General features: G+C 48.1%; 1 protein-coding gene across 13 annotated transcripts in view; it reads left to right on the top strand.

Moving 5' to 3' along the window:
* TTBK1 (tau tubulin kinase 1) overlaps positions 1-23,892 on the top strand; it is a 119,921-nt gene extending 96,029 nt beyond the window's left edge. For all 13 annotated transcript variants that reach the window (XM_087774940.1, XM_087774941.1, XM_087774936.1 and 10 more), the window contains 2 exons: positions 13,114-14,705; positions 15,807-23,892. In XM_087774940.1, the coding sequence (XP_087631066.1) occupies positions 13,114-14,705; positions 15,807-16,233 (2,019 nt within the window). In that variant the 3' untranslated portion in view covers positions 16,234-23,892. The remainder of the gene's footprint in view (positions 1-13,113; positions 14,706-15,806) is intronic.
* Positions 23,893-25,061: the final 1,169 nt, after the last annotated feature.

The following is a 25,061-nucleotide window of genomic DNA, read 5'->3' as shown; positions in this document are numbered from 1 at the left end:
GACTTTGTCCGCCATTCCCATACTTTTTTGCCAGTGTTGAGGGGCAGGTAAGTGGAAGAGTTATGTTGCATCCCCTCTTTCACTGTTTAAAGTCTCTTTTGTTTCAGTGATGACAGAATGTAAGATAGAAATGCCCTGTAAAAGACAGCCATATGGGTGATATAATCCCATCCCTATGCTACCTCTTCATGATGAAAAGTATCTCGTGCTCTTCCACTCCTTCTCTTTGTTGTGGGTCTGAACCTGGACATTGTGGTGGTCAAGGCTGCTGCAAGAATGCTGCTCTGAAAGGGACAAACTGGTTCAAAAGTTGTATTTGTTGGGCTAAGTGTCTTCATGGTTCCTAGAGACTTCCAACCTGGACTGATGTTTTCCTTTCCGCATGACAGATGTTGACTCCAAGACCTTTCCTTCAGCTCTGTTCCTGTAGTTCATGTGGTGGTTCTTTAAGGGTCCCCAAGGCCAGAGGCAGATCAGCCCACCTCTCAAATCCCGTGCCCAAATGACTTTTGAGGAGTGTATAGGGAGCTGCTCCATCTGCCTCTCAGTTACTAGGCACTCAGCTGAGGGGGAGAGTTGGAGCGCGCCTTCTCCCTTCCAGTGCTGGGAGGCAGCAGGCACCACCTGAGCTGTGAAGGATGTTGGCAGTTGCCACCTCCCCAGCCCAGCGTGACGAAGCTGTACTTGGACAGTTGCCTTCTAGACTGGATCGAGATAAGGAGCTGACTCCAGGACTGGCTGACGTTCTCCTCTGGGATCGTGTCCATTGCTCCGTAAGCAGAGATACTGCTGCTCAGCTGCCACCCAGTTAGCTTATGTTTAAATCTGAATCTGGATGCAGGAACAACAGCAGTCAGCTGTAGCCCTGAGCTATGTAGGCTTCACATACAATATGTGATGAGGCGGCAGAGCCCCCTCATCTTCACCTCACTGCTTGAGAAGCTCTCTTAGATCCAGTTGCCTCTTTGTTCCCCTTTCCCTATCCCGTTTCTTCCCTATGCGACAGAACTCTTTTTACTCCACCCCGGTTGCCCAGTGCGTGTCCCACTCCACGCATTCACCTGCCCCCGTGGTTCACCTCCATTGCCATTCATGGTATCTCACCCCTCGCATCCTTATTGCGTCCCGGGGTACCTGCACTACCTCCTGCCTTTGCCATTCCCAAGAATATGCGAGGCTTGCCTCCTGCACCAGTTTCCTACGCATTGCGTATCTCGTGTTGCACCATACAGTCCCTGTAGCACTTTGATCAGCCTCTTGCTTTCCCTCCCTCTGATTTCCTTGGAGGAAACAGTGAAAAATGGCACGTTTTGGCACTTGGAGCAGTCTCAGCTCATCACGTTGTTTAAAGGCAGTTTGATTTCAAAGATGATAATGGAAGATACTCTCCATTTTCAGAACGGTTTCACGAGTTTCAAATCCTGGAATCCTTACGACTCAGCAAACTCCCAGAAATTATTGTGTGCATGAGCGGCTAAATTTAGAGAGCTGGCAACGCTCTTTCCCTTAAGACACAGCTACCATCTGTGATTGCGAACCATGTAAATAACTGGTTAAACACCACTTCTATTGTTGTGAGCTTGTCTCCAAGTTCCATTTAAATTGGTGCCTGGTCTCTGTGAGAGAGAAAATGTCTCAACTCCAGTTGAAAATAGTACAAGGTCTTCCAACTGGATGTTTTCTGGGCTGGCAAAAGTGGCTGACCCCATTCTCCGGCGTGGGAGTCGGGGGGGTGGGGATCCAAATAAAAATAGAAATAAATAGGGTATTTCAAACGGTCAGGACAGGGCAATTTTAAGTGCAACAGAGCTGACACTTTGTTGATAAATTCTAAACTTCTGCTCACTGGTGTTTCCTCTCGTTGCCTGTCTTATCTGGAGGTATCACAGAGTGGTGGATTTTTTCTTTGAGGATGGGTGTTCACTTTGGCACAGATAATGACAGTTCTTCCCTTATCTGGCCTGCGCCGCTGGCATTAGGCCATCAAAGTATCTTGTTGTTTTAAACAAGCTCCGTGTTTCTTCTGCGATCCCATTTGGCAGCTAGCTCTCCCCAGCTGCTTCTACGGCAGTCAAACCTGGGTGTTACATGAGAAGGCAGCATGCCTTTAAGAACCCGTCAACAATCTTTTTTTCCTTTTAGAGGTGAAAAAAATCTAATTTTGGTATGTTTTTTGCATATAGGACTTCTGGAAAGAGGCCTATTGTTTCAAACTCATCAGCGATAATAAGCAAAGTTGTCCTCAGCAGCTTCCCTAGCCTGCTCACGAGGCAGAGGGGTTGAGTGACTCTTCAGTAGTTGGGCTGCGTTTCTTTTCCAAAGGTGACTCTAAAGCCAGTTAACATACGCCTTCTTTTCTAACTCCTCTAGGCTGCGAGCACTTCGAGATGAGAAACAAAACAAATGTCGGTTGGGACATTTCTCTGCTCCGTGCTTCAGACATTTCTTCCAAAGGGTTCACTTTGGAGTGTTTAACTACCTCATTTGTCTTTTGTTTCAGTAGCATCGCCAGGCTTTGGTACCACCTTCATCAGTGGCTACACTGCTCTGATTGTCACTGTCTCTTCTGAGAGACTTGATAATTTGTTTTGTAGTAGAAGCGTTCTGCAGTCAGATGGGAAACCAGGGCAAACACCTCAGTTTAGCCTTTCCGGAGTTTATTCAGAAACAATACTAATAGTCCCAGTACTCGTACCTTCCTATGGCCTCCTAACCCTAAAGATCCCCAAGTGCTGTATTTTTCCTGTGAGTCGCTTCCCTGCTGGAAGAAGTCAGCAGCAAATAAAGCCTTTTCAGAACATGTCAGGATGAAGCCAGATGTGAGAGTTTGATTGCACAGAGAGCATTTTGGGAGGCAGACTATTATTTCATGATCTGGAAATTGTCAGGACGGTGGGTGGGACCTATACACCAAATATAACAAATACCATTGAGGCATTTCTTTGACTGCAAATCACCAGGAACTTCACCGGCTCTGTCATGTAAAAATGCACTATTTGAATCTGGTGCTGTGATCCTATGTAAATAAACTAAGGCAAGAAAATATAAGCATTGCTAGTTTAGTCCTGCATTGTAAAATAGCTCAACAACAGGATGCACTGTGAGACTGAAGATCAGAAAGCATGGAAAGATGTGGTCAGTCCTTTTCCTGTTTTCTAATGTCCTTCCCTCTCACGCCTCCATCAATTCATCTTCCACGATGTGTATATGTGGAACGTCTAAGTGCTTGGCAGTGGCACAAGATTATTCTTGAAAATATAAGGAGGTTTTCTACTGCTCATCTGGAGGGACTGGTGACAGATACCCGCCATGTTTGTCCACCGGGTCTAGCATCTCTTCCTTAGCCTACGTGGACTCTCTGTGGTGTCCAGTCACATTCATATTACAGCCACATAATACTGCGTCAATGACCTAATTCATTTTTATTGTAAACTGCTGGGTTAGATGAATGACACATGTTATTAACGGTTGTCAGTGGAGATTTATTCACGCCACTCTCAGAACTTTACCTGGAGCTGACACCACTTTGCGACTTTCACATTGAATGAGAAAGGGCTCTTTTATCCCAATCTATTGAAAAGAGAAGCTTTTATTTTTATTTTTCCTTTTCTGTTTTTCCTTTGGTGACAAATGGGAAAGAACTATTTGGCGATAGCTATCGTATATTTGTCTAACTCTGCTTGGCAGTAACAGATGGGCTTCAAGAGGCTAGCTGGAGAAAATAAAATTGCATTTCCTAGCAGATAAGGTCTGAAGCCTTGAAAATCACGGATGATTTGCAAATCCCTAAACTCCTGTTAGTGTTTATAGTGAATAAATTGCCCCAGATATTTCTCAGCTGGAGAACATGGGGTGCTTTTCCTCGTGACCTGCTTCCCCTGTAGTTGCCAGCCCTCCCCAGAGTGACTGGAGGAGCGGACAGTTTCTGGAGAGACTGACCAAAGTAAGCCAGATGTGCTTCCTGATGTCACTCTTGTCCCCAGGGTGGTGTTGGGATGCTTTTTGCTGGAGCTTCCGTTTCTGATTGTACGTATGTTTATATGTGTTCATGACCCACACGTGGGGTGTGAATGGCCACGCGTGGTCATGCCTTACAGAAGTGTTTCTGTGCCGCTAATGGGCCACTTTGCACACATCCAAGTGCTCAAAAGGCTGTTGCAAAGAACAAGTCTCAATCAGTTACAGAAAGTGTCCTCGTGGTGTCTGGTTCAGATGGCACACCTGGCCTCCTTTGCACGTTGCAGATCTGAGTTCGGTAACCTGGCCCAGCCTGGTTTTCTTAATTCAGTAGCATACATACCCCTCCATTCGCCGTCAGCTGGTGGCAGGAACGAGCCTGTTCTGGCGATAGGAACAGTGCTGCCACTTGGGACGTAATTCAGTAGTATGCAAACACCTATTTTGGGTAATGTTAAAACATTAAATAATATGTGTAAAGGCTGATCATTGCGGTACTACCTTCCTTTTTGTTGCATTTTTATACCATGTGTTTTGTGTTTGGGTCGCTCTAACACACAGACCTGCATTTGCAGCAGGGACATTTGCATCTGGGACAGCGCAAAGATTAATTTCTGGGAAATGTTTCTAAGTATTATATGATGTATTGCAACTCCTTTGTATTACACCTGCCATTGAAAAAATGATGTTACAATGAATGTACATTTTAAACAAGCTGCTAACCATGTAACCTGGGGATTGGAAGCAATCCCCATTTTACATTCACTTGCATGTCTTCTAGTGTTTGAAAAGAAAATTGCTTTATGTTTGGAGGTTTTATTTTTTCATATGCAAAGTGTTGCAAGTCGGTTACCTCATCTAGTGCACTTGCCTCATAAGAATCCCCAGGGCTTCCTCCAACAACTCCAACAAGTTTCTCAGTTTAATTATGAGTGCAATTAATTGATCTGGCAACGTGAAACACAGTAATGGCAAATTTCCTCTGAACAAGTCAGATAATGAGGATTTCTGTGGGACTCTTGCCCCTTCAGCTTGGTCTTTCCTTAAAAAAAGCCAGATCAGGTTCTTATTCAGCACTGCTGACTTCTGGTTGTTTTTATGACTAAGGAAGATGTTTAGCTTTCAGAATCTCCTTCTTCTTCTTTCTTGCTGCTATTAAGTTGCCTTTACAATTAGAGACTAGAAACATTTTTGGATTATCATTTCCTTCCACTTTGCTCGCCATTTCCTGAGTCTCTTCTGAGTGATGAAAATGAGGTGGTCCCCGTGTCTGCTCAGACAGGGAGCTCTGCGTTGACTCTTGCTGGAGACACTGGTGGGTGCAGAGGTGGGAAGCTAAGTGGCAGGCGTACCACCTTTACAGAGCTATTGCTTCCGTCCAAGACGCTATGAAAACTGGCACAAACCGAACAACATACGAAAGCACAAATAGGGAGGAGCAGAGCACTTATCCAGCATAGGACTGGACTGTCCTATTCACCTTGGTTAAAAAAAAAAAAAAAAAAAAAAAAAAAAAAAAAAAAAAGGAAGAGAAAGGCTGTGGAGCATTTGATGGTAAGATGCTGGAAAGAAGAACATCTCTCTGACATTTATGGTGCTGATTCTTGGAACACAGAGATCCTGCAAGCAAGCGTTGGCAGCTCTAAGACCCCTGCTACTTTTACCTCATCCGATGCTGGTTTGAAGAAAGAGCTGCTTCAGAAACTCAGATTCCAGTTTTTTTCCACTCAGTGTTGTCAATCCTGCCCGATCTCCCAGTCCCAAACAAGTTTAGTCTATGTTGGCAGAGGATAATGTCACTTCCAGGATATGCTAAGGTCCTGATAGTATCCAAATCAAAGCTGTTACAGGGAAGACCGGACTACGGCTCTTGCTGTCTGTGTGCCATCTGCATCTCTCAGGACTAAGGCCTCTTCCCGTTCCCAATGGAACAATTAACGTCATGTTGGGAACTTGATTTCTGCTTCTCGGACTTTCCAGCTCCCATGAAGAATCTCAGGGACCAGCATATCCTTCCTTTGCATTACCTTGTGTCACCTGTTAGACTTCTGTTGCTGCTAAGCAGGAGAGAGTCCAAACCATATTTAACCAACTGCTATTCAAGTAGGAGGTGAATGTGGATTTCTGTAGTCATTTCTACTGAGAGGAGACAAAAGCTGTAGGTAACCTGTTGTGCTTCCTGGTTTGCTTGAGAAACTTCATCTGCTGGGACGTGAGTTTGCTTGAAGCAGTGGATCTCAGGAAAGTCCCCTTCAAGCAGGTCTCCGGCATTAGGAGGCACCACAGAAGGGCTTCCTCAAGTTGCCAGAAGTCCTCATCGATTGCTAGGGACAGAAGGTTTGAAGAAGCTGTGGAAGTTCATCTCAGGGGGAGGGCAGCAGGGAGACGGAGGGGAAGCAGCCTGCTGTAGCTTTAAAGGCGGTACTGAGTAGGGATCCATTTGGAAGGATGTAGTTGACTAAAGGGATCCAAAGCTTGTTTTCCTTGAGTCTTTTTATTCTTCCTGTATCTAATCCCTTTAGAGCCTAAGGTCAACCCCTTTTTGTACTGCAATAACACTGTAATATATGCTTGCACTAATTCTTCTGGCACACCGAGCATGCAAGACCAATTTAAAGCTTTTTTCAGAAGAAAACCACTGTATTATTGTGTACATAGAAATACTGAGAGAGAATTTGAATTCTGTCTCCTGTATAAAAGCATGCATTGATTACTTGTATGTAGATCATGCTGTAAATGCTGCAGAGTACTGTAAAATCCTACACTTGAAACCACAATGAACAGGCAATGTCATCAAAAACAAACAAAACAGAAGCTGTGCAATGGATTTTGTGCCTTTTTTAAATCCATGTATGTTAATCCAGACAATCGGAAAAAAAAAAAAAGAAAAAAAAAGCTTGTATACTACCAAAACCTTATTAAAGAATCAAAGGCAGCACCTTGGTGATGGCTGGGTTTTTTGTTTGCTTTCTTGCTTTGTTTTTCTACTCCCTTTGCTTTCCAGCTCTGGGAAGGTGTCCCCTGCTCATCCTTGGGTACATGGGAGCACTGGGCAGGGAGATGAAGGAGCTCTAGTAGGACAGCGAGAGTTTAATTATCATTTACTAATGTGATCACTGCAAACCTGCAGTTCAGACAGATCTGGGAATAGAAACAAAGTTCCGTGACTGTTGTAGATGTGTTTCACGTACTTTGGGAAGGCCACGCTGTGAGTTCAATTTACATAAATTTAGGCTAGTACCAATGTCATTGACTTGAACCCAGTCATATCACAGCAGCAGGTTACAACTAGCCCCAACTTATTATCTAAGTTTTTAGAGCTCTGCCTTGACGGTTACCAGCATCCAAACTGGCTAAACTTTGGCTAGTACAATTCAACACCTGCAAACACAGGAGAAACAGTTTATCACATTTCTCTTGATTTCTTACCCTGAGCATCTTCCCCTGGCTGGCAGCACGGTGTGCATAGGGTGGGTGGATGGCTGTCTCCCATCAGACATTTGACAAGGTGTTTAAGAACATCTGGTAAACCTCCAGCCCCTCCACCCCTCAAAACCCCAGGGACATGGATGCAAAATTATGGCTGTCCTGCAAGTAATGTACTCCTGCCTGGGCTGCTCAGTGGATCCAACCATGCTTGCCTTTCATCGTGACTCCTATTTGAAAGTCTCTGCTGTAGAGCGGCATGTGGTTCAACCCCAACTCCTGTTGGTCTGTCTGGGATCAGGTTGGAAGAGGAAACGCGGTGATAGACCCCATCTGCTTTGGCGTGAAGTGCACAGTTACTAATTCAGTGTTTTTCTGAAAGCAGTGGGAGAGGGAGGCTGCAGGCAGTAGGTGCATGCAAAGGCTCTGGTACCTGTGGAAAGGGTGGTGGAAACTTTCCCCCTTGCAGGAGAAGCACAAGACCCCAGCTCCTCAAAGGCCGGGAGCAGCTTGTGCAGACAGGTGATGATCTGGGAGGAAGAGCTAGGATCAGGCTGTGGTCTCTGACTTACAGGGTTGTAGTGTGTGAGTCCCTTTTTTCCCCTGGGAATTGTATGGAGGGTCAGGATTCTTCTGAGTCTGCCTCTAGCAGGGTCCAAAGCCCATCTGCTCCGTGATGAACGCCTCAAAGTGTGTTTTGGTTTGCCTCTGTAAGGCTGTTTGTTGGTATGCGGCAGAGGCGTACGTCTGTCAAACACTGCAGAAGGACGCACCGATGCCATAGTGGTTAAGCGCGGTCTGAGACATGGTTTAGAGCATGGTCTGAAACAGAACAGTAGATAGAAGAGATGCGTCATTTCTTGGGTTTATGTTAGCAAATATTGTGATTTTTTTCCTGTACCCAGTGGTCTTTTGGTTGTGGGTTTTTGGTTTTTTTTTTCACAAATTATTGCATGTAAAATATTTAAAACCAAGAGATGGGAGAGAGAAAAAAAAAATCCCAAATTCTACAGTCTAAGGGAAAATTGATTGGGTTCACACGGGAGCCTTTCCCTCTCCCCCACGTCAGTGCAGAGCAGGCTTTTCTGGTGGACCCTGGCCCCACTCTGTGCCATGCCACAGACTGCTCTGCTGCGGGGGCATAGGCACAGGCAAGCTATAGGGTCTCTTCACTATGCCCTCGTGAGTCATGAGATCACCAGAAAGCCATACGGGCAGAACAGGTACTGCCATCGCTCTTCATTGCTGTAGGGACTGGGCACAGTGTGCGGGACCTGGCATGGGGCAGGACATATACGAGCACGTTAATGAGCTGGATGCCAGTACTGCTCCTGAACCCACCAGCGTGAGTCTGCTCCAGGCTGCTGTCAGAGAAGAACATGTCTGCCTACATTCCTCGTTACAAGGGAACCTGGGAACTTCTAATGCATGGTTGTAAACTTGCTGTAGCAAAGAGGAGACTTCAGCTTTGCTAATTTTTGCAGTATTTGCAGCATCACTGGGATGTAGGAGCTTTACTGCTGCCCAGACGGGGTGATGTAAGTCTCCTCTGAGGATGTCCCAGTGCCAATGATCCTGCTAATTTGAAACCCCACCATTTTACAGTAAAGACAAACCCCCAGACTCCACTTAGCCGTTTATGAGCACAGGGGCAGAGATGGACTTGGAGGGGCTGGTTTCTGCCTCTGCCAAATATAAGCAGGTAGATCTTCTTCTCTCCTGACTCTCCTCTCTATATTCTAACTCTGGCCTCTGTGCAAAGCAGGGATATTTATTGCCTTCCAAATACATATTATTACCCAAAGTAGTTACTAGCCAAATTGAATTTAAATGCAGTCAAGTTTTATGGAGAGACAGAGTGTCAAAGAGGTGAAACGCGCAGGCTTTTGGGGAACACACGCTCAGACACATATACTGCCATACCCATTCCTGGACAATTGACTGACAAGTCAAAAGAGAGTCAGGCATGAAGATGTGAGCCCAAGCAGGTGGGAAAAAAATGGGTCCCTGTCCAAGGACAGGCAGTGTGTCTTCTGAGAAAGTGAAGAGCGTAGGCAGAGGTCAGAGCTTGCTGGAGGTAAAGGAAGTCCTTTTGACTCAGATTCGGCCAGCTCCAGCGTAGCTCCGCTCACTCACAGTCTTGGTAGCTTTTTAAATGGGGGTGGCTGCCTCAGCTCACGGCATAGTCCCTGCTCATAGTGGAGTGAGCCTGGCAGAGGGCTGCCAAGGTGATTAGGAACTAGAAATGCATGACATGAGGAGAGGCTGAGAGAGCTGGGTTTGTTCTGCCTTAAAAAGAGCAGGATTGGGATGGGATCTTACTTCTTCCTTGAACAACCTGATGAAAGGATGATGCCAGACTCTTCTCAGAGATACACAGTGAAAGCATGAGAGATGTGATGGATGCGAGTTCCATGAAAGGAAAATTAGATATAGTAACTAGATACAAAGAAAAACTTTTTCACCATGATGAGCCTCAACCACTAGGACAGGGTCCCAAAGAGGCTGTGGGGTCTCCATCCTTGGAGATACTCAAAACTCAGCTGGACAGGGCCCGGAGCCGCCAGCTCTAAGTTGGTCCTGCTTTGAGGGGTGGTTGGAGCAGAGACCTCCAGAGATTCCTTACACCATCGTTATTCTACAATTTTAAGACACAGGCTAAAGCTCTCCACTCCTGATCTTCTGGCATCTTCCCATAGTTCCTCCCCATTGGGACAGCAGAGCAGAAAAGTTCTTCTCCAGCCTTTGGGGAATGGTCCTAGAGCGGCCGAGTGTGCTGTAGTACAAAAGACACATGACGACTGTCAAGAGAGGACACAAGCTTCTCTAATGAGGGATTCAAACTGGGAACACCTTGTTCAGCAGCGTGTCGGCTTGCAGCCAGCTGCTGATCACATATTAACTCAACAGTGAAGACAGTCTCAGACTTTGATGCCCTAGGACAGTCTTCCTTGTTAACAGCTGCAGGTGATGATAGTAATGAAGGTAAGAAAATATGTGTTAAAATGATATTTGATGAAAGTGACATTTCAACAAAGTTTCTTTTAGTTGGGTTTGTAGGTAACTTATGTGCTCCATATTTTTTGGCATATTTATGCTCTTTGGATTTTTTCCATGGTGCATTTTCAGTGGAAAAGCAACCACAGGCTCAGGCTGCTTTAAGGAATGCAGTCTGGCAATTTTGGGGTGCTGCATGCAACAGGTTAAGCAGTCCCAGTCTCCCAAAGGTAGGTAGAAGCCAAGCAATTACTGTCGGTGCAGTGTCCATGCAGGGAAAGAGAAAATACATGGGCAGACAGAAAGGCAGTCCATTTGCTAAATACCACAAGAAATTTGTACAGCCAGAGGTGGAAGTACATGGAGGTTAGAAAGGTTATCTACAGCACGATTCAAGGACAGCAAAGGGGGACCAGAGGAGAAGAAGGAAAAAACCATTATTTTTATTACAGCAGCATCATGCTCTGTGTCATACCTTATTGCTTAATGCAATCTCATCTCAGAAGAACTTCTGATGTCTTGCAAGGGAAAGAGCTGTTGAGGAAAGAGGGGTTGCTGGAGACGGTTGCTGGTGGGATGGACTACAGAGCACGGAAACCATCTCTTGGCCTATATAGGATGTGCACTGCAGGACTGGATTCAGTTCTTGACCAGAAAGCAGATGAGATGACACAAGCTCCTAAGAGCTGAGAGGAGATTTGAAGGTTTACATATGCAAAGAGAAACCAGCAATCCTTCAACTGTACCATCAACCGCAGCATCTAGAAAATGGGGTGAAGTAAAGCAGCAGGTGAACTGTTGCTGGGGATGGGGTACTCTTTCCAGTGGGAGGCTCAGCACAAGGCAAGGTGTTGGCCAAGGCTTCTTTATCAGGTCCCAGTCCCACTGGGGAAGCATGCCTGTTTGATCAGGACTCCACGGATAGCACTGTGGGTGTATTTCTAGGGAAAAGCAAATCCAGCCAACTGGCAGAATACAATCTCAGGCTGCTGAATGGACTAATTTCCAAGAAATGCCTGAAGGAGGAAGCCAAGTGGGTGATTTCTTTTGCAAAGGGTGGTAAGTCCCTCTTACCAGTCCAAGTTCCACATCTGTCATCCTAATACAAATGGTCGAACGGGTCAGTGAAAGCCCAAATCAGGCTAATACAGGGCCATATTCAGGGCCAGGCTTCAGCTTTAATGAAAGAAGAGAACCAGCTTTGGACTTCAGCGGCATTGTCAAAACCAGCCTATGTTTTAATTTATAAGATATAAAAAGAAATATTAAACGGATAGCAACTTATCACCATGCGTAACAGCTTGATGCTGCCCACCAATCTATTTGAAATGTTCCTGTTATACATGAGCATAAAGATCTTACATTTTTCAGGCATACCAATAGGGCAGTTGCTCTGCACAGCATAACATGCAGATTTTCAGCACAATTTGTAATTGTGTCATTGGACTGAAAAGCTATTGAGGGCTTTTTTCCACCCCTAGAGACAAAAAGATCTGTTCCCGTAGCCAGTTGAACATGCTAGCTGTTGGCAGCTCTGTAGCCCACATAGTTAAATGGGTGCTTGTTTAGTCATGTAGCCTAAATATCCTCTGACGCTGTCAAATGCCGCTTGAAAACGCAGATGTTTGGAGCCCTTCTGTTCATGATTAGGACTTTTGAAGGGTAACATGTGATGTGTTATTGACTGGTTGGGTTTATGGAGAGGCTTTTGTTTTCCTGCGCTCTTAACAGAAGGGTGACCTAAATGGCTTTTTTAAAATCCATTTTGCAGAGTGGTGCTGCTGTGGTTTTCATTTACAACCAATCGTTAATTATGCCAAACTTCGATGGGCATTTCCTATTTATTTAGCCCGTTTTTGCTTGTTTGGTCAAGTGTGTGCACGTGTTTGTGAGCTGCTGCTTTTCTGTTAGTATTATTTCCAATTTTTTCACAGCCTACTCCTGGCACCATACGGGCAGTCTCTCTGCCACAGACTGCTGCTGGAGAAACACTGCCTCCACCAACTGTCTTGTCCTCACGTTGCTTTTAATGGTTGGACACCCCACAGTCTAATAATGGTACTTCGTATGTCAGCTTTCATACTTACTTGCTGATCATTTTAGTGAAAGCAGAAGCCTGTAGAAGACAAAATTAGGAGTTGCTGGAGGGAAATGGGAGCAGAAGGGAGGGACGAATAGCACAGCAGGGGAACACAGGAGAGCTCTGAGGGTTATTGTGGTGTTATGCAAGGGTTACTGCCCCAGGGACAATGGGATATAGTACTGGAAAGTGATCAGGAAATTTATCTAGCGCAGAGGGGCCCCTTGAGTTCACTGTGGCCTGGTCATAAAAGAGGGTTGCTGAATGGTTCCAGTAAGGAAGGAGTGAATATGTAAATGCATAAATGCTGAAATAAATATATATAAATACTGAAGACGATTGGGAAACATGAAAAAATCCTGAGGAATTGCTTGCAAACAGCTCTTTTAGGTCCAAGTTAAAGACTTTATTACAAAGGAACTCCTTTGGCACATTTTTTTGCCTTCATTGATAAGTATGTGTGAATCTCTCCTTTCTAAGATTTGTACAAATCGAATGATCAAGTCATCACTGCTCAGGCATGTATTTTGGAAGCGTGATGGACTAGATGCTTTCCGCTGATGCTTCCCACTGCTGTTGGTCCTGATGTCTTCTGTGTCAATGCTATGTCTGAATACTAACCCTTTTCTTTTGTCACATCTGTCTTCTTGCAGGCATATATGCTGAAGTCATTTGAAATGAATGGTCTGCCCAAGGCAGTGCCTTTAAGTTTGCCTTATCAAGACTTCAGAAAAGATGTATCAGACTACTGGGAAAAGCCTAAGGTATCCCAGCGGATTAAGAAAGTTGATTTTTCAAATGTTGTCTTGACTGCTCCTTGCAAACCTCTGGAACCTTATCTGGAAATTAATGGAAAAGAGGAGGAGGAAGAAGATGAGGAAGAAGATGAGGAGGAGGAAGACGAGGAGGAGGAGGCAGAGGAGGAAGGGGATGAGATTGACATGCACAGTGGTTCCAGCAGCGACCTGAGTCAAAAAAGCACAGAGCGCAGCCAGGAGTGCGCACCATCCACACTCCTGGCTGATGACCAGAAGGGATCCAAGGGTCGAGCGTCCACTGCTGATGGGGACCTGGAGCTGGAGGAAGGCTCAAAAACACTAGTGCTGTTTTCACCAGGTGATCTGAAAAAGTCTCCGGTGACCACAGACTTGGCTCCAGAAGTTGATCTGGGCACTCTTGCTGCACTGACACCTCAGAGCGAGCGGCCACAGCCTATGGGTAGCCAACTGGATGTATCCGAGCCAGGGACCCTGTCCTCAGTCCTTAAATCTGAACCAAAGCCTCCCGTGGCAGTGGCTACAGCTTCTTCCCCCTTTACCAAAGTTGAGCGCACATTTGTTCATATTGCTGAAAAGACCCACTTAAATGTCATGTCTTCCAGCGGCCAGCTGATGAGGCATGAGGAATACTGCCCTCCAGGCCAGTTTGAGGAGGTCATTATCGAAGAAGAGCTGGAGGACAACCTGGTGGTGGTAGAGAATGGAAGCATACATTCGGGGCTAGAAGGGGCAGAGACGGAGAGCTGCGCACTTTCGGCTAATCACATTGAAACCACCTCAGAGACGGTGGGGGAGCAGCTGGCCCTTCCCAATGGCGTAGCAAAGCCTCCCGAGGTCAAGCCGGAGCTCTCCGACAAAGTGGCGCTCTCACTGGATTTGGAAGAGCCTGGCAAGATGGTTACAAGGGAGCCTGACATTGAGAAGTCAGCATCGGTGGCAGAGCACCTTAAGCGAGCAGAGACCCTCCTCAACACACCGCAGGGCCCCAGGAGACCTCTGGGCTCCAGGTATAGAAGTCGGATACCCATTTTGTTCACTGAGGAGGACACCGGCTCAGACCTTTCAACTTCACTCTCGGCCAAAGAGAAGCTTTATAAGAGGGCAAAGCAACCTGACTTGGCTCGCCTAGTGATGGAGAAGAGGCAAAACCGCCTCCTTCGGCTGGCCTCAGGGGCCTCCTCCTCAGCGTCCTCCAGTGATGAGAGGCGGCGAGCCTCAGAAACACTGTCGGCCACTGGTTCTGAGGAGGACACCCACGACTCTGATGACTCCATCCCAAGGAAGGCAGGGAAGGAGAAGGCTGCGCTCCTGGGGAAAGAAGAGAGACCCATAAGCACAAAGAGCAGAATTCCTAGGCCCATCACACCAGTAAAAACACCGCTAGAGGCAGCGAAGTCTGAGAGCTCCGTGGCCGTCGCGATGGCAGTGCTATGTAGCTCCCCGCAGGATGTGGCTGCTGCCTACAGGTAAGACAAAAAACCCCGAGCAATGCAAAATGCTGGACTTGTTAAGGAGGCGCAGCCAGGGCTTTGCTCACCTCACACTGCTTTACCCTTCACTGGGTCCATCCCTGTTTCCTACAGCCATTTCAGCTCACCAGTCTGTGAAATTCCCACCACTCTGTCTTCTTTGGCTCAGTCTGGCCAAAGGGCCAAGCCCCTCTTCACTTGCCCTGGCTTTGAGGCCTTCTTCCCTTCCATGAACTCTTTCATTTGGTCTGATCCTGCTAATAGCAGATCCCTCTGGTGTTTAGCTCTCAGTTTTGCAGCATGCTCGGCACAGCCGTGACTCTGCAGGCAGACCTGGCCTGGCTATTGCAATTAGAGCTGCAAGGGCTGCGACGTTGCCAGTTGTGATTGCCTCAGAAGATGGCCAGCGTGCAAAGAGCTGGAGAGAGGGCAGTGCACACGCATGGGCTTTGGCAGCGAATTGGAACAGCATGGGCCACTTCCACATGGTCTGAATTCCCTACACATCCCTGTGCCTTGATTTTTTTGGAGGTACCTGACTCTCTATCAAATAAGCACAGAGATGTAAGTGGAGGTGGACCTTCTGAATTCACTGGTGTTTGGCTTTTCTGTCTGGCCTTGGGGCTGGAGGTCCAGCCCAGGAGCAAAGCTGCTGCTGTGGCTCTGCCACAGGTGCAGCAAATTCTGTTCTTTCAGAGACGTGGGGTGAAAGGAGGGGATCCCTGTGGGTTGGTTTATCTTCCAGCACAGTTACCATCAGAGGCCAACTGGTGCAATCCAGCTCATGCCCATGTTCCCAGATTGTATCTCCTGCCTTGAAAGAGGTTGCTGCATCCATGCTGCATGTTAAGAAGAGTCCCAGATATGTGCTATCCACCAAACCATGCCTGTGTGTTGTCCCAGAGGGTGCTGGAGGATCAGGGCAAACACTTACTAGTTGACAGCATCCAGAGTTACAGGATGGTGTTCAAAGCAGTGCCCCATCTTGTTCATAGCATAGCTCCTGTCATCCTGGTGCTGGAAACTCCTTGTAATTGCCCAGCAACACTCATCATTGCAGAAATTCCCCTTCATCCTCCCTCTTCTCTTCCCCTGCAGGCTTCAGGCACAGAGACCAGCTGGAAGTATCCCAAATGAGTGCCGTGCAACACAGATACAAAGTCGGCTTCCTCCTTCGCCGAGCTCCACTTCTCTTCCTCCACGAAGCAGCTCACGGAGGTCCAGCTGTGCATCCCCTCGGAGCCCTGTCCTTCCTTCAAGAAACCCCAGTGCTTCCCCCAGAAGCCAGCTGCCACCTCGGAGGGAAAGTCCTTCTCCCTGCCGACAGCATAAGCCAGGGACTGCTCTTCAGCGAGTTCCTCCTTCCCCCCGACCTCAGCCCCCAGCTCAGGCCCTGGGGCCGACAGGAGATTCCCTGCCCTCTCCTGGTGTGGCCAAAAAACGACAAAGAGGAAAAACCCAGACTCAGAGTCCAGCAACCAAAGGAAAGCAGGTGTCCCTGGAAAGTAAGGCAGCTGCCAGATAATGATCTTCTTTTGCCAGCCCAACAGACTGGGTAACTTCTGCATATAGTATACACTTGAGATGCTGCAGCACAGCCTTCCATGCTGGACCCACGAGTGTATAGCAGTAGCTGTACTTCAATGCTTCACTCACTCTCACCCCACACCGTCGCGATCAGCTCCCACGGGCCTGAGAGCCTCTGAGCCACGGAGCCTTCTTCACGGGAGACATCCAGCCCGCAGCTCACGCTTGCTAACGCACAGCACCAAGCAGCGACCCAGGCAGCCTGCCTAGTGCCTGACCCTCCTCCCTCCCCAGGCATTCCCCTCTCTCTGTTAGCAATACCAGTTGCCAACACCGACCCTGGCTTTGGAAAGAGGAGCAGAGGTGACGAGAGCAAGGCCTGCTGGAGAGGAAGGCTCCTGTCCTGCAGGCAGCTCCCTCCTCTCTCCTTGCTGGGAAAATGCCAGCCTTGACCACCACCATCTACCTGAGTGTTGGCTCGCCTCCTGCCACCTGTGTTAGCAAGGGATTGTCACCAGCTTAGCCAAGAGGGATGGATGTGTCCTTGTGTGCTGAGATAAGAGCAGGGGCAGGGTGGAGGGAGCTCTTTCCAGAGATGCCTCTGCAGGTGGGAATGGGAGACAGGCAGGTCTTGCTGGATGCTCCTACCTGCTCCAGTATGTCCCACAGAGGAGGCCGTCTGGCATTGCTGCTCAGCGACACTGCTGCTGTTTCAGTAGATGCCTGTGTGGTGGGTATTTAGATGGAAGTAGGGATGTATTGGCAGCTTGCTGGGAAATCAAGAGTGCTTGCTAATTGATGTAGAAGGGAGCACACTGCAGCCACTTCTGTCTCAAATACCAAACTGTGATCTGTGGAAACCACATCTCCCAACATGGGTGGTTCCTCTCAACCTGAGTGTGGTTGGTGCCACAGACCTGTAGTCCACCAAACACAGCTCCATCCTGAAGATGTGAATAGTCACTGGATGCCTTTAGCTTGGGTGCCCCTTGCACCTAAATTCCTTGTGCTTTATTGTCATGCTCTTGGTGTTTGTGAATTTTGGCACTGTGGTTGAAAGTTCCCCTACACAGCAGGGTGGGAAATTATTATCCTGTAGTATACTCAAAAGCTGCTGCTTTGCAAGGAGAGGTTTGCTGGTGTGCCGTGGGTACCTTGTGCATTTCTATCCAAGAGTACGGTAGGTTGAGTTGCAGAGGTCGGGTTTATGTCTTTCTCGGTGCTCAGCTCTTCCACACATTGCGTGAGAACTAACAATGTGAACATAAAAGCAAGGGCTGTGCTCTTCAAGTAATATTATCAGAGCAGAAGCTTAGCACTCAGCTGGAACTAAATCAACCAACATTTTAGACCCGTGACTAATTAGGAAGGTTTGAAAATGAAAGCCAGGAGGACAGATACCTGTCTGAGCTTGATGAGATCTTGAAGTAGTTGCAAAATTTTCCCTGCAGCTCACAGGGGGAAACACTCCAGACCCAAATACTTTGGGCTTCACACCATTGCCTAAAAGAGGCTTTGCATGAGGCAGAACAAAAATACAGCTGCTCTGTACACCTATTCCCGCAGCTGCAACTAGTGGCAAATATTTACTATTTGCAGACAACAAAGCTTGACAGAGGAATCTGGACAGTAATAACATTGATTCATTTAAACATAGATACAAACAGTCACACTGATGGCCATCGAGTCCAAGGAATCCTGAAGTTGTTCATATCTACAGGAACTGTTCCGGAAAGGAGCATGAGAGCTAGGACGGGGTGGTTGGGAGGACAGGGTACTCCTTGGACATCTGAACAGGGAAACATCTAGAAATAGGTGACAGGAATTACTTCTTTATATGACAGTTTCAGTGCTGCCATCGCTAAGAATTTATTTCATCTAGCGCAAAGTGTTTGCTGTTTTCCATTGACGTTGTTCACCCTGGTAGAGTAAGAAGCACAGCTTCTAGTCCAAAAACTTGCCCTCATCTTTACAGAGAAGCATTGGGAACTCCAAGGTCAGGTTGCAGTTTGATGGACTGAGCTGATGTTGCCACCAAAAGCAGTGGTCCCTCCAAGTTCCAGCTGCGTCATTGCCCTGTCCCACCCCCTTACACTGGGGCAGCTGTTTGGTGAAGTGGCTGGAAATGCTGATCCAGCATGACACCCAGCGCTCTGGTTTGCTGGTTTGGTTTTCATCTGGTTCAGTTCATCAGTCTGGTTCAGCATTAGGTCACATAACAGAAGTGGGGGAAGGAGAGGACAGAGAGTGTGACCACTTCTTCTGGCGGCACTATAACTTCATGCGAGTTTGAAGCCTGGGTCAAACTACAACCTAAATATGCCCTGCATGTTTAGAAACTAGAAAACAGAATAAACCCAAACACAGATTCTTTCCAGAAATATAAACCAGAAATAGCACTCATTAATTTGTTGGGAGATTATTCATTTTAGAGTGCTCAGATGGTAAGACTTTGTCATGAAGCCTTTACCAGATGCTCCATCCAGGTCTTAGACACACAGGCCAAAAATGACATTGAAAGAGCTTGGAAAGAGGGCTACAGGGCTATTAACAGGGTTAGCAAACCTGCCTTATCATGGGAGGCCAATAAAGCACAATCAATGTATTTGTTGAAGAGAAAGTTTAAAGGAGAGTTTTCCGTGGCCCAGCTACACACATGTCAGGAAGGAAGCTCCAGGGCAGAGATCTTCCGTCTGGCACATGAAAGCAGGGAAGATGGAGTAGCCGAGAATGGCAGATGAAGAAATCAGGCAGGCTTCTAGTTGTGAAGTGACTGTCCAGTGAAATCTTTCACAGGAATGTGGGGACTTTTTCTTAATAAAAGGTTTTCTGAGAAACCTAGCTGTCTTCTAAGAGGCCTTCCTACCACAACCCAACCGCAAGTAGCAGGCAGGATGCTGGTGACACCAAGGTATCATCTCTCTTCGTGGTGCAGTAGATTCCTGGTCCTGCCGGACACATGCCAAAGCTGTCACATGTTGGAGAGCCACCAGACAGGTCCCGCAGGTTTCAGAAAGCCAGTGAAAGATTTCCAGCACAGAAAATAACAGCCGATCCCGTTGTTGTTTGACAGGGCTGGGCTGAGGGTGCAACTGGGTCCACAGACATCTGGGACTGGCATGAGTTGTCTCTCGCCTTGTGGTTGTGCTACCAGCCTCCCTGCCCCAGCACAGCCCTGCTTCCCGGCTGTCCCTGGCACGGAGGGGAGCACGAGAGTGCGTCAACAGCATGGTGTTCCCCCGGTCATTTTGGATGAGAGTGGGCTGCACCATCAGGTGTGACAGCAGTGAAAGTTGGCTGACTGCAGCAGTGCTTTCTCCCCAGAGAGCCTGTGCAGGAGCTGCCAGGCGCTGTCACTGAAAGGTTTCTAAGTGTTGTTCCTGCGAGGCCTGACTGTCCCTGTGTATCCCACAGGTTTGGGTCTCTGGACCTGCTCCCCTTCCCAGTGGCAACTGATGCTGTGATCTTAGCTGGATGTCACATTGCCTCTTTCATGCCTTCGCTGAAGTTATTTTTACAGGAGCTTCGCTCCTGGGCTCTTCCAGTCAAGTGGATATCAAGAATTTGCTAACAAGAGGTGGTCCTCAGAGCCACATTTTGCTGGCAGAGCCGGTCACAAGGCACTGCCTAGCCCAGGCATGCTTGAAAGCCCCCTGTTAGCAGCCCGAATGCTTGAAAGCCCCCTGTTAGCAGCCCGAATGCTGCAGGAGGTGATACCTTGATTCCTCTTTCAGGTGTCAGCAGAGGGACTCAGGAAAGCCCCTGCCATGCGGGTGCTGCTCTGGATCTCCTCCCTGGCTCTGATTTTCAAGGTTCTGCCCTTCAATTGCTCAATGGTGAGTGTGACCCCAGAGTACTCCCGTCACTGGGGTGCTCAGCACACCCTGGTTGCAGAAGTTTCCATTCCTCTTGTGTGTCTCTCTGGAGGGATTTTCTGGCAGGCAGGTGGACCAGCAGTGATGCTCTCTGCTAGCGCTACTGTGAAAACAGCCCTGCAAAACCGTCAACACCTCCTCTGGGTCCTCTCATCCTCTCTTCTTCCTCTGCCCTGCAAGGAGGCTGGAAGGGCACCTGCCATAGTTGGAGCAAACACTGGAGATCATGTTTGGGGGCAGGAGGGGATGAGGCCTGGATGTTAGGGAGAAGTCAGGTGGTTGAGGGATGCCAGACAATCCAGTCTGGCATTGCAGGACATGGTGGGCTGTTGCATCCCAGAAAGGCGGGAGAGGCAAGACCTTGCTGTTCTCTGCCATGAAACATGGTATGCAAGCTCTGTCAAGCGTCGAGGACACACAGGGCTGTTCAAACACTGCTGGTGGTGTGTGGCTGCATCCTTCCTTCACTGCAAAGAAGAGAAGATCTAAGAGAAGATCAAGCTGACCAGAGCAGAAGAAATGGCTGGGAAGAATAAAGAAAACTGTTTGGGGTCAGGGGAGGAGAAGCAGGCTTCCCAGCACTTTCCCATGTTTGCAGGAATTTCTGGGAAGAGCCTGATGCTATGTGATTCCCCATTGGTGTCTTTGCTGCAGGGTCTGTCCTGGCCAGCTGCAGATGGTTGTGCCTATGTGTATTTTGAGGGGACTCCTGGGACAGGCTGCCACCGTGCCTGCGTCTGTGCATGCATGTGCATGGGTGGTAGGAACCGATAGGACTTGTTCAGGGGAGCATTGTGGGGTCTTTTGTGTGTTGGGAGCATCAGTGTCGTTGGGACTGCCTGGTATCATGAGATAAAGCAAACGCTCTGCTGGAAGTCTTCACTTTGCTGGGGTCTGCGAAGGTCCCACCTGCTTTCTTATCTGCCAGCTGAGAAGATGGCACACTGGCTGGTAAAAATGAGTCGATGGCTGCTGTCTGGCCAGGAGATATTTGCAAAGAAACAGGGATACAGGGAAGATGGGCCAAGTGGTGAATCTGAAAGGCAGTTCTCAGCGCTAAGCCAATGTGATGACGGGTTACATGAGCAGAGAGAGCAAAAGAACTGATGGCACCGGTCAGACTAATGCCGTGGAGGGGCTTGAACACATGGATGGAGCTGCTTAACTGATTTGTCTTGTTGGCAGCACAAACACGTTGCTTGTCTTGGTGCAAAAGGTGTTTCTGTAGTAGACCTCTCTGAGTCAGTTGTGCTTGGAATCTGTAAGAGGCAGGAGACTGCTTGCCCTTTCTAAGTAAAGAATATTATAATATATATATTATTATAACAATATAATATAAGTAGTGCCCATTATATGTAGTGACTAAAGGTTGAAAAGGATCCTGCTACCTTCAGAGCAGTGCCCTGTACTATGTGCTATGTGACTTCTGATGTGTGCAGGACTGACTGCTGTGTGCGGTGGATGCGGATGGAGGAACAGGGTACCGCTCTACCAAAGCGCATGTGAGCTGTGAGGCTCCACTCGCCCGAGCATGAACCAGGGGCACAACACCCCAGCTTGGATGGTTGGCAGCCGTCATGCTTGCCATCAGAGCTGTAATAACTGGTGGACTGCCACACATCTCTGTGTGGCATGGGGTCGGGGTCTGGAGAGTCCCTGCTCACGTGGCTGCCCTTGACTAACACAAGCGTGGTTTGTTTGCTAGTGAAACGCTTCCATCCAAAGCAAGATGTGTGGGGGCAAGAAAATCTTTGCTGTTTCTCCTTTCCAACAAAGAGGTATTTTCTCAGTGTAGAGCCTCTGTAAGAAGATGGCTAAGTATCTGTTGATAGTCTGACCAGCTCCAGCAGCAGCTTGATGGTCCCTTAGCACACTTCTTTCTGCTCTGTATGGTTTACTGACCCATGGCATGATCCCACCACTATTCCATGTGCACAGACACCAATGCCCACCTGAGGCCTTGCCCCACGGATCAATCAACTGCAGTTAAATTAACCTTATGAACACAGTAAAAGTCCCATTGTGGACGTGAGTTTTGTTTCAAATGAATTTCTTCTGGATTAACTGAAACGTGGCCATGCTCGAGTGGTGCTGGGCTGGTTTCACAAAGCACATGGGGACCACTTGGGAGTTTGCAACCACCTTTGATTCCATCTGTTTTCCAGCTACTCCGACATCTGCACACAAGGGAGAGAGCTTGGGCTCCTGTTCAGGCCCTTTCCTCTTGTGGTGCATGCCTGTACCACTGATACTGGGTGGGTGCCCATGGGCTCCCGAGGTCCTCTGCAGAACCCTGAATGGTTTTTTGCTCTTCCTCAGCCTGTTGCTGTGCTCCAAGGGGCTGGGACCATGCTGATAGTAACAGCAGAGCCAGCTGACGTTAAGACAGGTTGGCAGCATCTCCATGGGCGTTGGGGTTTGTGTCTTTGTGAGGCCAGAGAACAGCCCTGGTTGCAGGCTGTGGTGAGCCGTGATCCTGAGCACAGCCAGGATCCCATGAAATGACAGTGATTTGTATGCCACAACTCTCCTGTCCCCTCATTCCTAATATACCTCCTCTAGCAAATCTTGTCTTCAGAGTCACTGTGTACTCCCTGCAGGTCAGTCCCTCCCTGACAGGGGGCTTGAAGCCCTCCTGGATTTCTGCGAAGCTTGAGGCAGGCTTGGCCACCAACCTATGCAGCAGGCCCTGCACCATGCAGGCTGGTGCTCCAGGTTAGAAGGAGGAACATTATCCCTTTTATTTCTGGAGCTGCAAATGTCTGGAAAGCAGGTTTGAATTATGCATTGATGCCCTCTGTGCTAAAAGGAGGAAGGGAGCTACAACAGCAAATCCAGAGGAGGGTTTCTGGTAGGGACCAAGGTGAGAACTCCTCCTGCTCTTAGCTCCTAAACCAGAGGGGGCTGCAGGGGTCGGATCTCTGCTTTGGCGAGGGCACAGCTGGGCTGGTATCAGCATGGGGCTTGCCAGTAGCTGCTCCGCCTCAGGCTTGCCTCGTGTTGCCTCTGCCCTGAGTGCAAGGAGGTCTGACACAGGGTCGCTGGAGGAGGCAGGGGCTGATGTTTACTCAGCACTTGGGTAAGTGGCTGCCGGGGTGCCAGGCAGAGGCTCTCCGACCATCGCCTGCAGATGGTGTGATGAGCTCTGCAGGACGGGGGGGGCGTTTAGGCGAGGCGTCCAGGCCTAACTCTGTGTGTTAAAACCAGTGTCAGCGACACTGCTGTGCGATGGGACCTGGGCTGCTTCTTCTCCGGACAGGAATTGGAGCTGGAAACACAGATAATTTTGTATATCTCCTTTTAACACAATAGCATGTGACTCTACACTCAGACATTGCATCTGGCGCACCGACATTGTTTTCCTTTGCCTCTGGCAGTCTGATGAAGTCTTTTGGCCTGGAGACAGGACTTCTGCTCCTTGGTACTGCCTGCCTGGAAATGCGACTGGGTCCCAAAGGCTAAATCTCTCTACATATCTTCTTTGCATTCTTTAGGAAAGCAGCTGGAGAATGTTTACACACTGCAAACAGAATGTACGACTCCGACCGAGGAACCACAATCCGGTTCAACTGCATGGCAAATTTCTTGGCCATAAAATCTGGCATGCATCACAGAGGCCCCGTCTGTGTACAGATCCACCTGGCATTTGTCATAACTTCAGATCACGTCTTACAAAAAATAAATGATGATGCCATTTCTTGTTCATACCAGACACAGTTGTCATTAGGTTTGTTATTCAAAGGGGATTCTCGATCATGCCATTAAAAGCCTGTCTACCTTTTCATTGGTGTCTTCTCCCGTTTATTGGTGTTGCCACATGTGAAGCAGAAATTCCACCTGAATTGCTGGCAAGGAGCCTTGGCTACGTTTGTGCTTGAGTTTCATTCCAGCTGTGTGGCAGCTGTGGCTCCCGTCCCTTCTTTGAAACCTCTTACAGAGCTGTGCCCCAGGTTGCCATAAAATCTCTCCACAAGGTACATTACTTTTTCCTACATCATGGCAACTTAGTTGGCTGCAACCAACCCCAAAACACATGCTGGCAAGGGCCAGGAGCATTCCCTTGTTTCAATATGAGCATCAACGATGCAGCTCCTGCCTTGTGCATGTAAACAGGTATGTAAAAGCTCAGAGCTGTCTGATTTGCTGGTAGCCTTTCCCTATGCCACAGTGGTAATGCTGGCTCTCTCTTGTCTTGTGGCTTGTGATTCATGCTAGCAGGCGAGGTCAGAGGAACAGCTTGGAAGAATGCACCAGAGTGGGGCTGTTGGTATTCATGCAAGTGTTTTCTGCACCATGGATGTTCCTTCACCATGAATCTTGTTCACAACCACGCTGCAGGCAGCAGGCTCAGCTATCCACTTCCAAAACAGCATCTGTCAGAGAGCAAAGCCTGCTTTTTTAGCAACAACAACAAAAAAAATTATGCTTTTAGGGTAGAAGCCTAGCTGCCACAGCTAAGTAACATCTGTGCAGTTGTTTGTGGGACCCACGCCTGGCTGGTCCATGCAGTCCATCTGGGAACTACCCAGGGGATCTTCACTGAACTCCAGAGCTGGCCAGGGCCAGTGATTTACACGACTGGACTCTTGCCCTTCTGTTTTATATGGTCTTCCCAATTGGTGCACCATTGGGATCATTACAATATTTCACTGGCCCTGTCTGTACTCTGTGCTGAGACCAGCCAGCTGGGGCTGCAGTTGGACCTGCACACTAATATGCTGGAAGTGGAGCAGAAGCAAACCAGTAACTTGGCATGGTTGGACTTTTAATACTCCCTGACAGTTTGATATTTAAGCTGAGGACAGCTCCTACAACAGTCGTTTCACCATGTGCAACTCGCCTAGCGGCTATTGTGTGCAGATCACATCCAGGTACGTGTAGTACAGTTTCTTACTTAGATTTGGGAAGGGGTGGTGGAAGAGGGAACAGGGCAGCTACAAAGGATCATTTT

The sequence above is a fragment of the Nipponia nippon genome, unplaced genomic scaffold (genome assembly GCF_047370975.1).
Source record: "Nipponia nippon isolate SJK-2023a ecotype South Korea unplaced genomic scaffold, ASM4737097v1 scaffold_4, whole genome shotgun sequence".
NCBI classification, from domain to species: Eukaryota; Metazoa; Chordata; class Aves; order Pelecaniformes; family Threskiornithidae; genus Nipponia; species Nipponia nippon.
The sequence above is the reverse complement of the archived record's forward strand: the minus strand, read 5'-3'. Positions and strand labels throughout refer to the sequence as shown.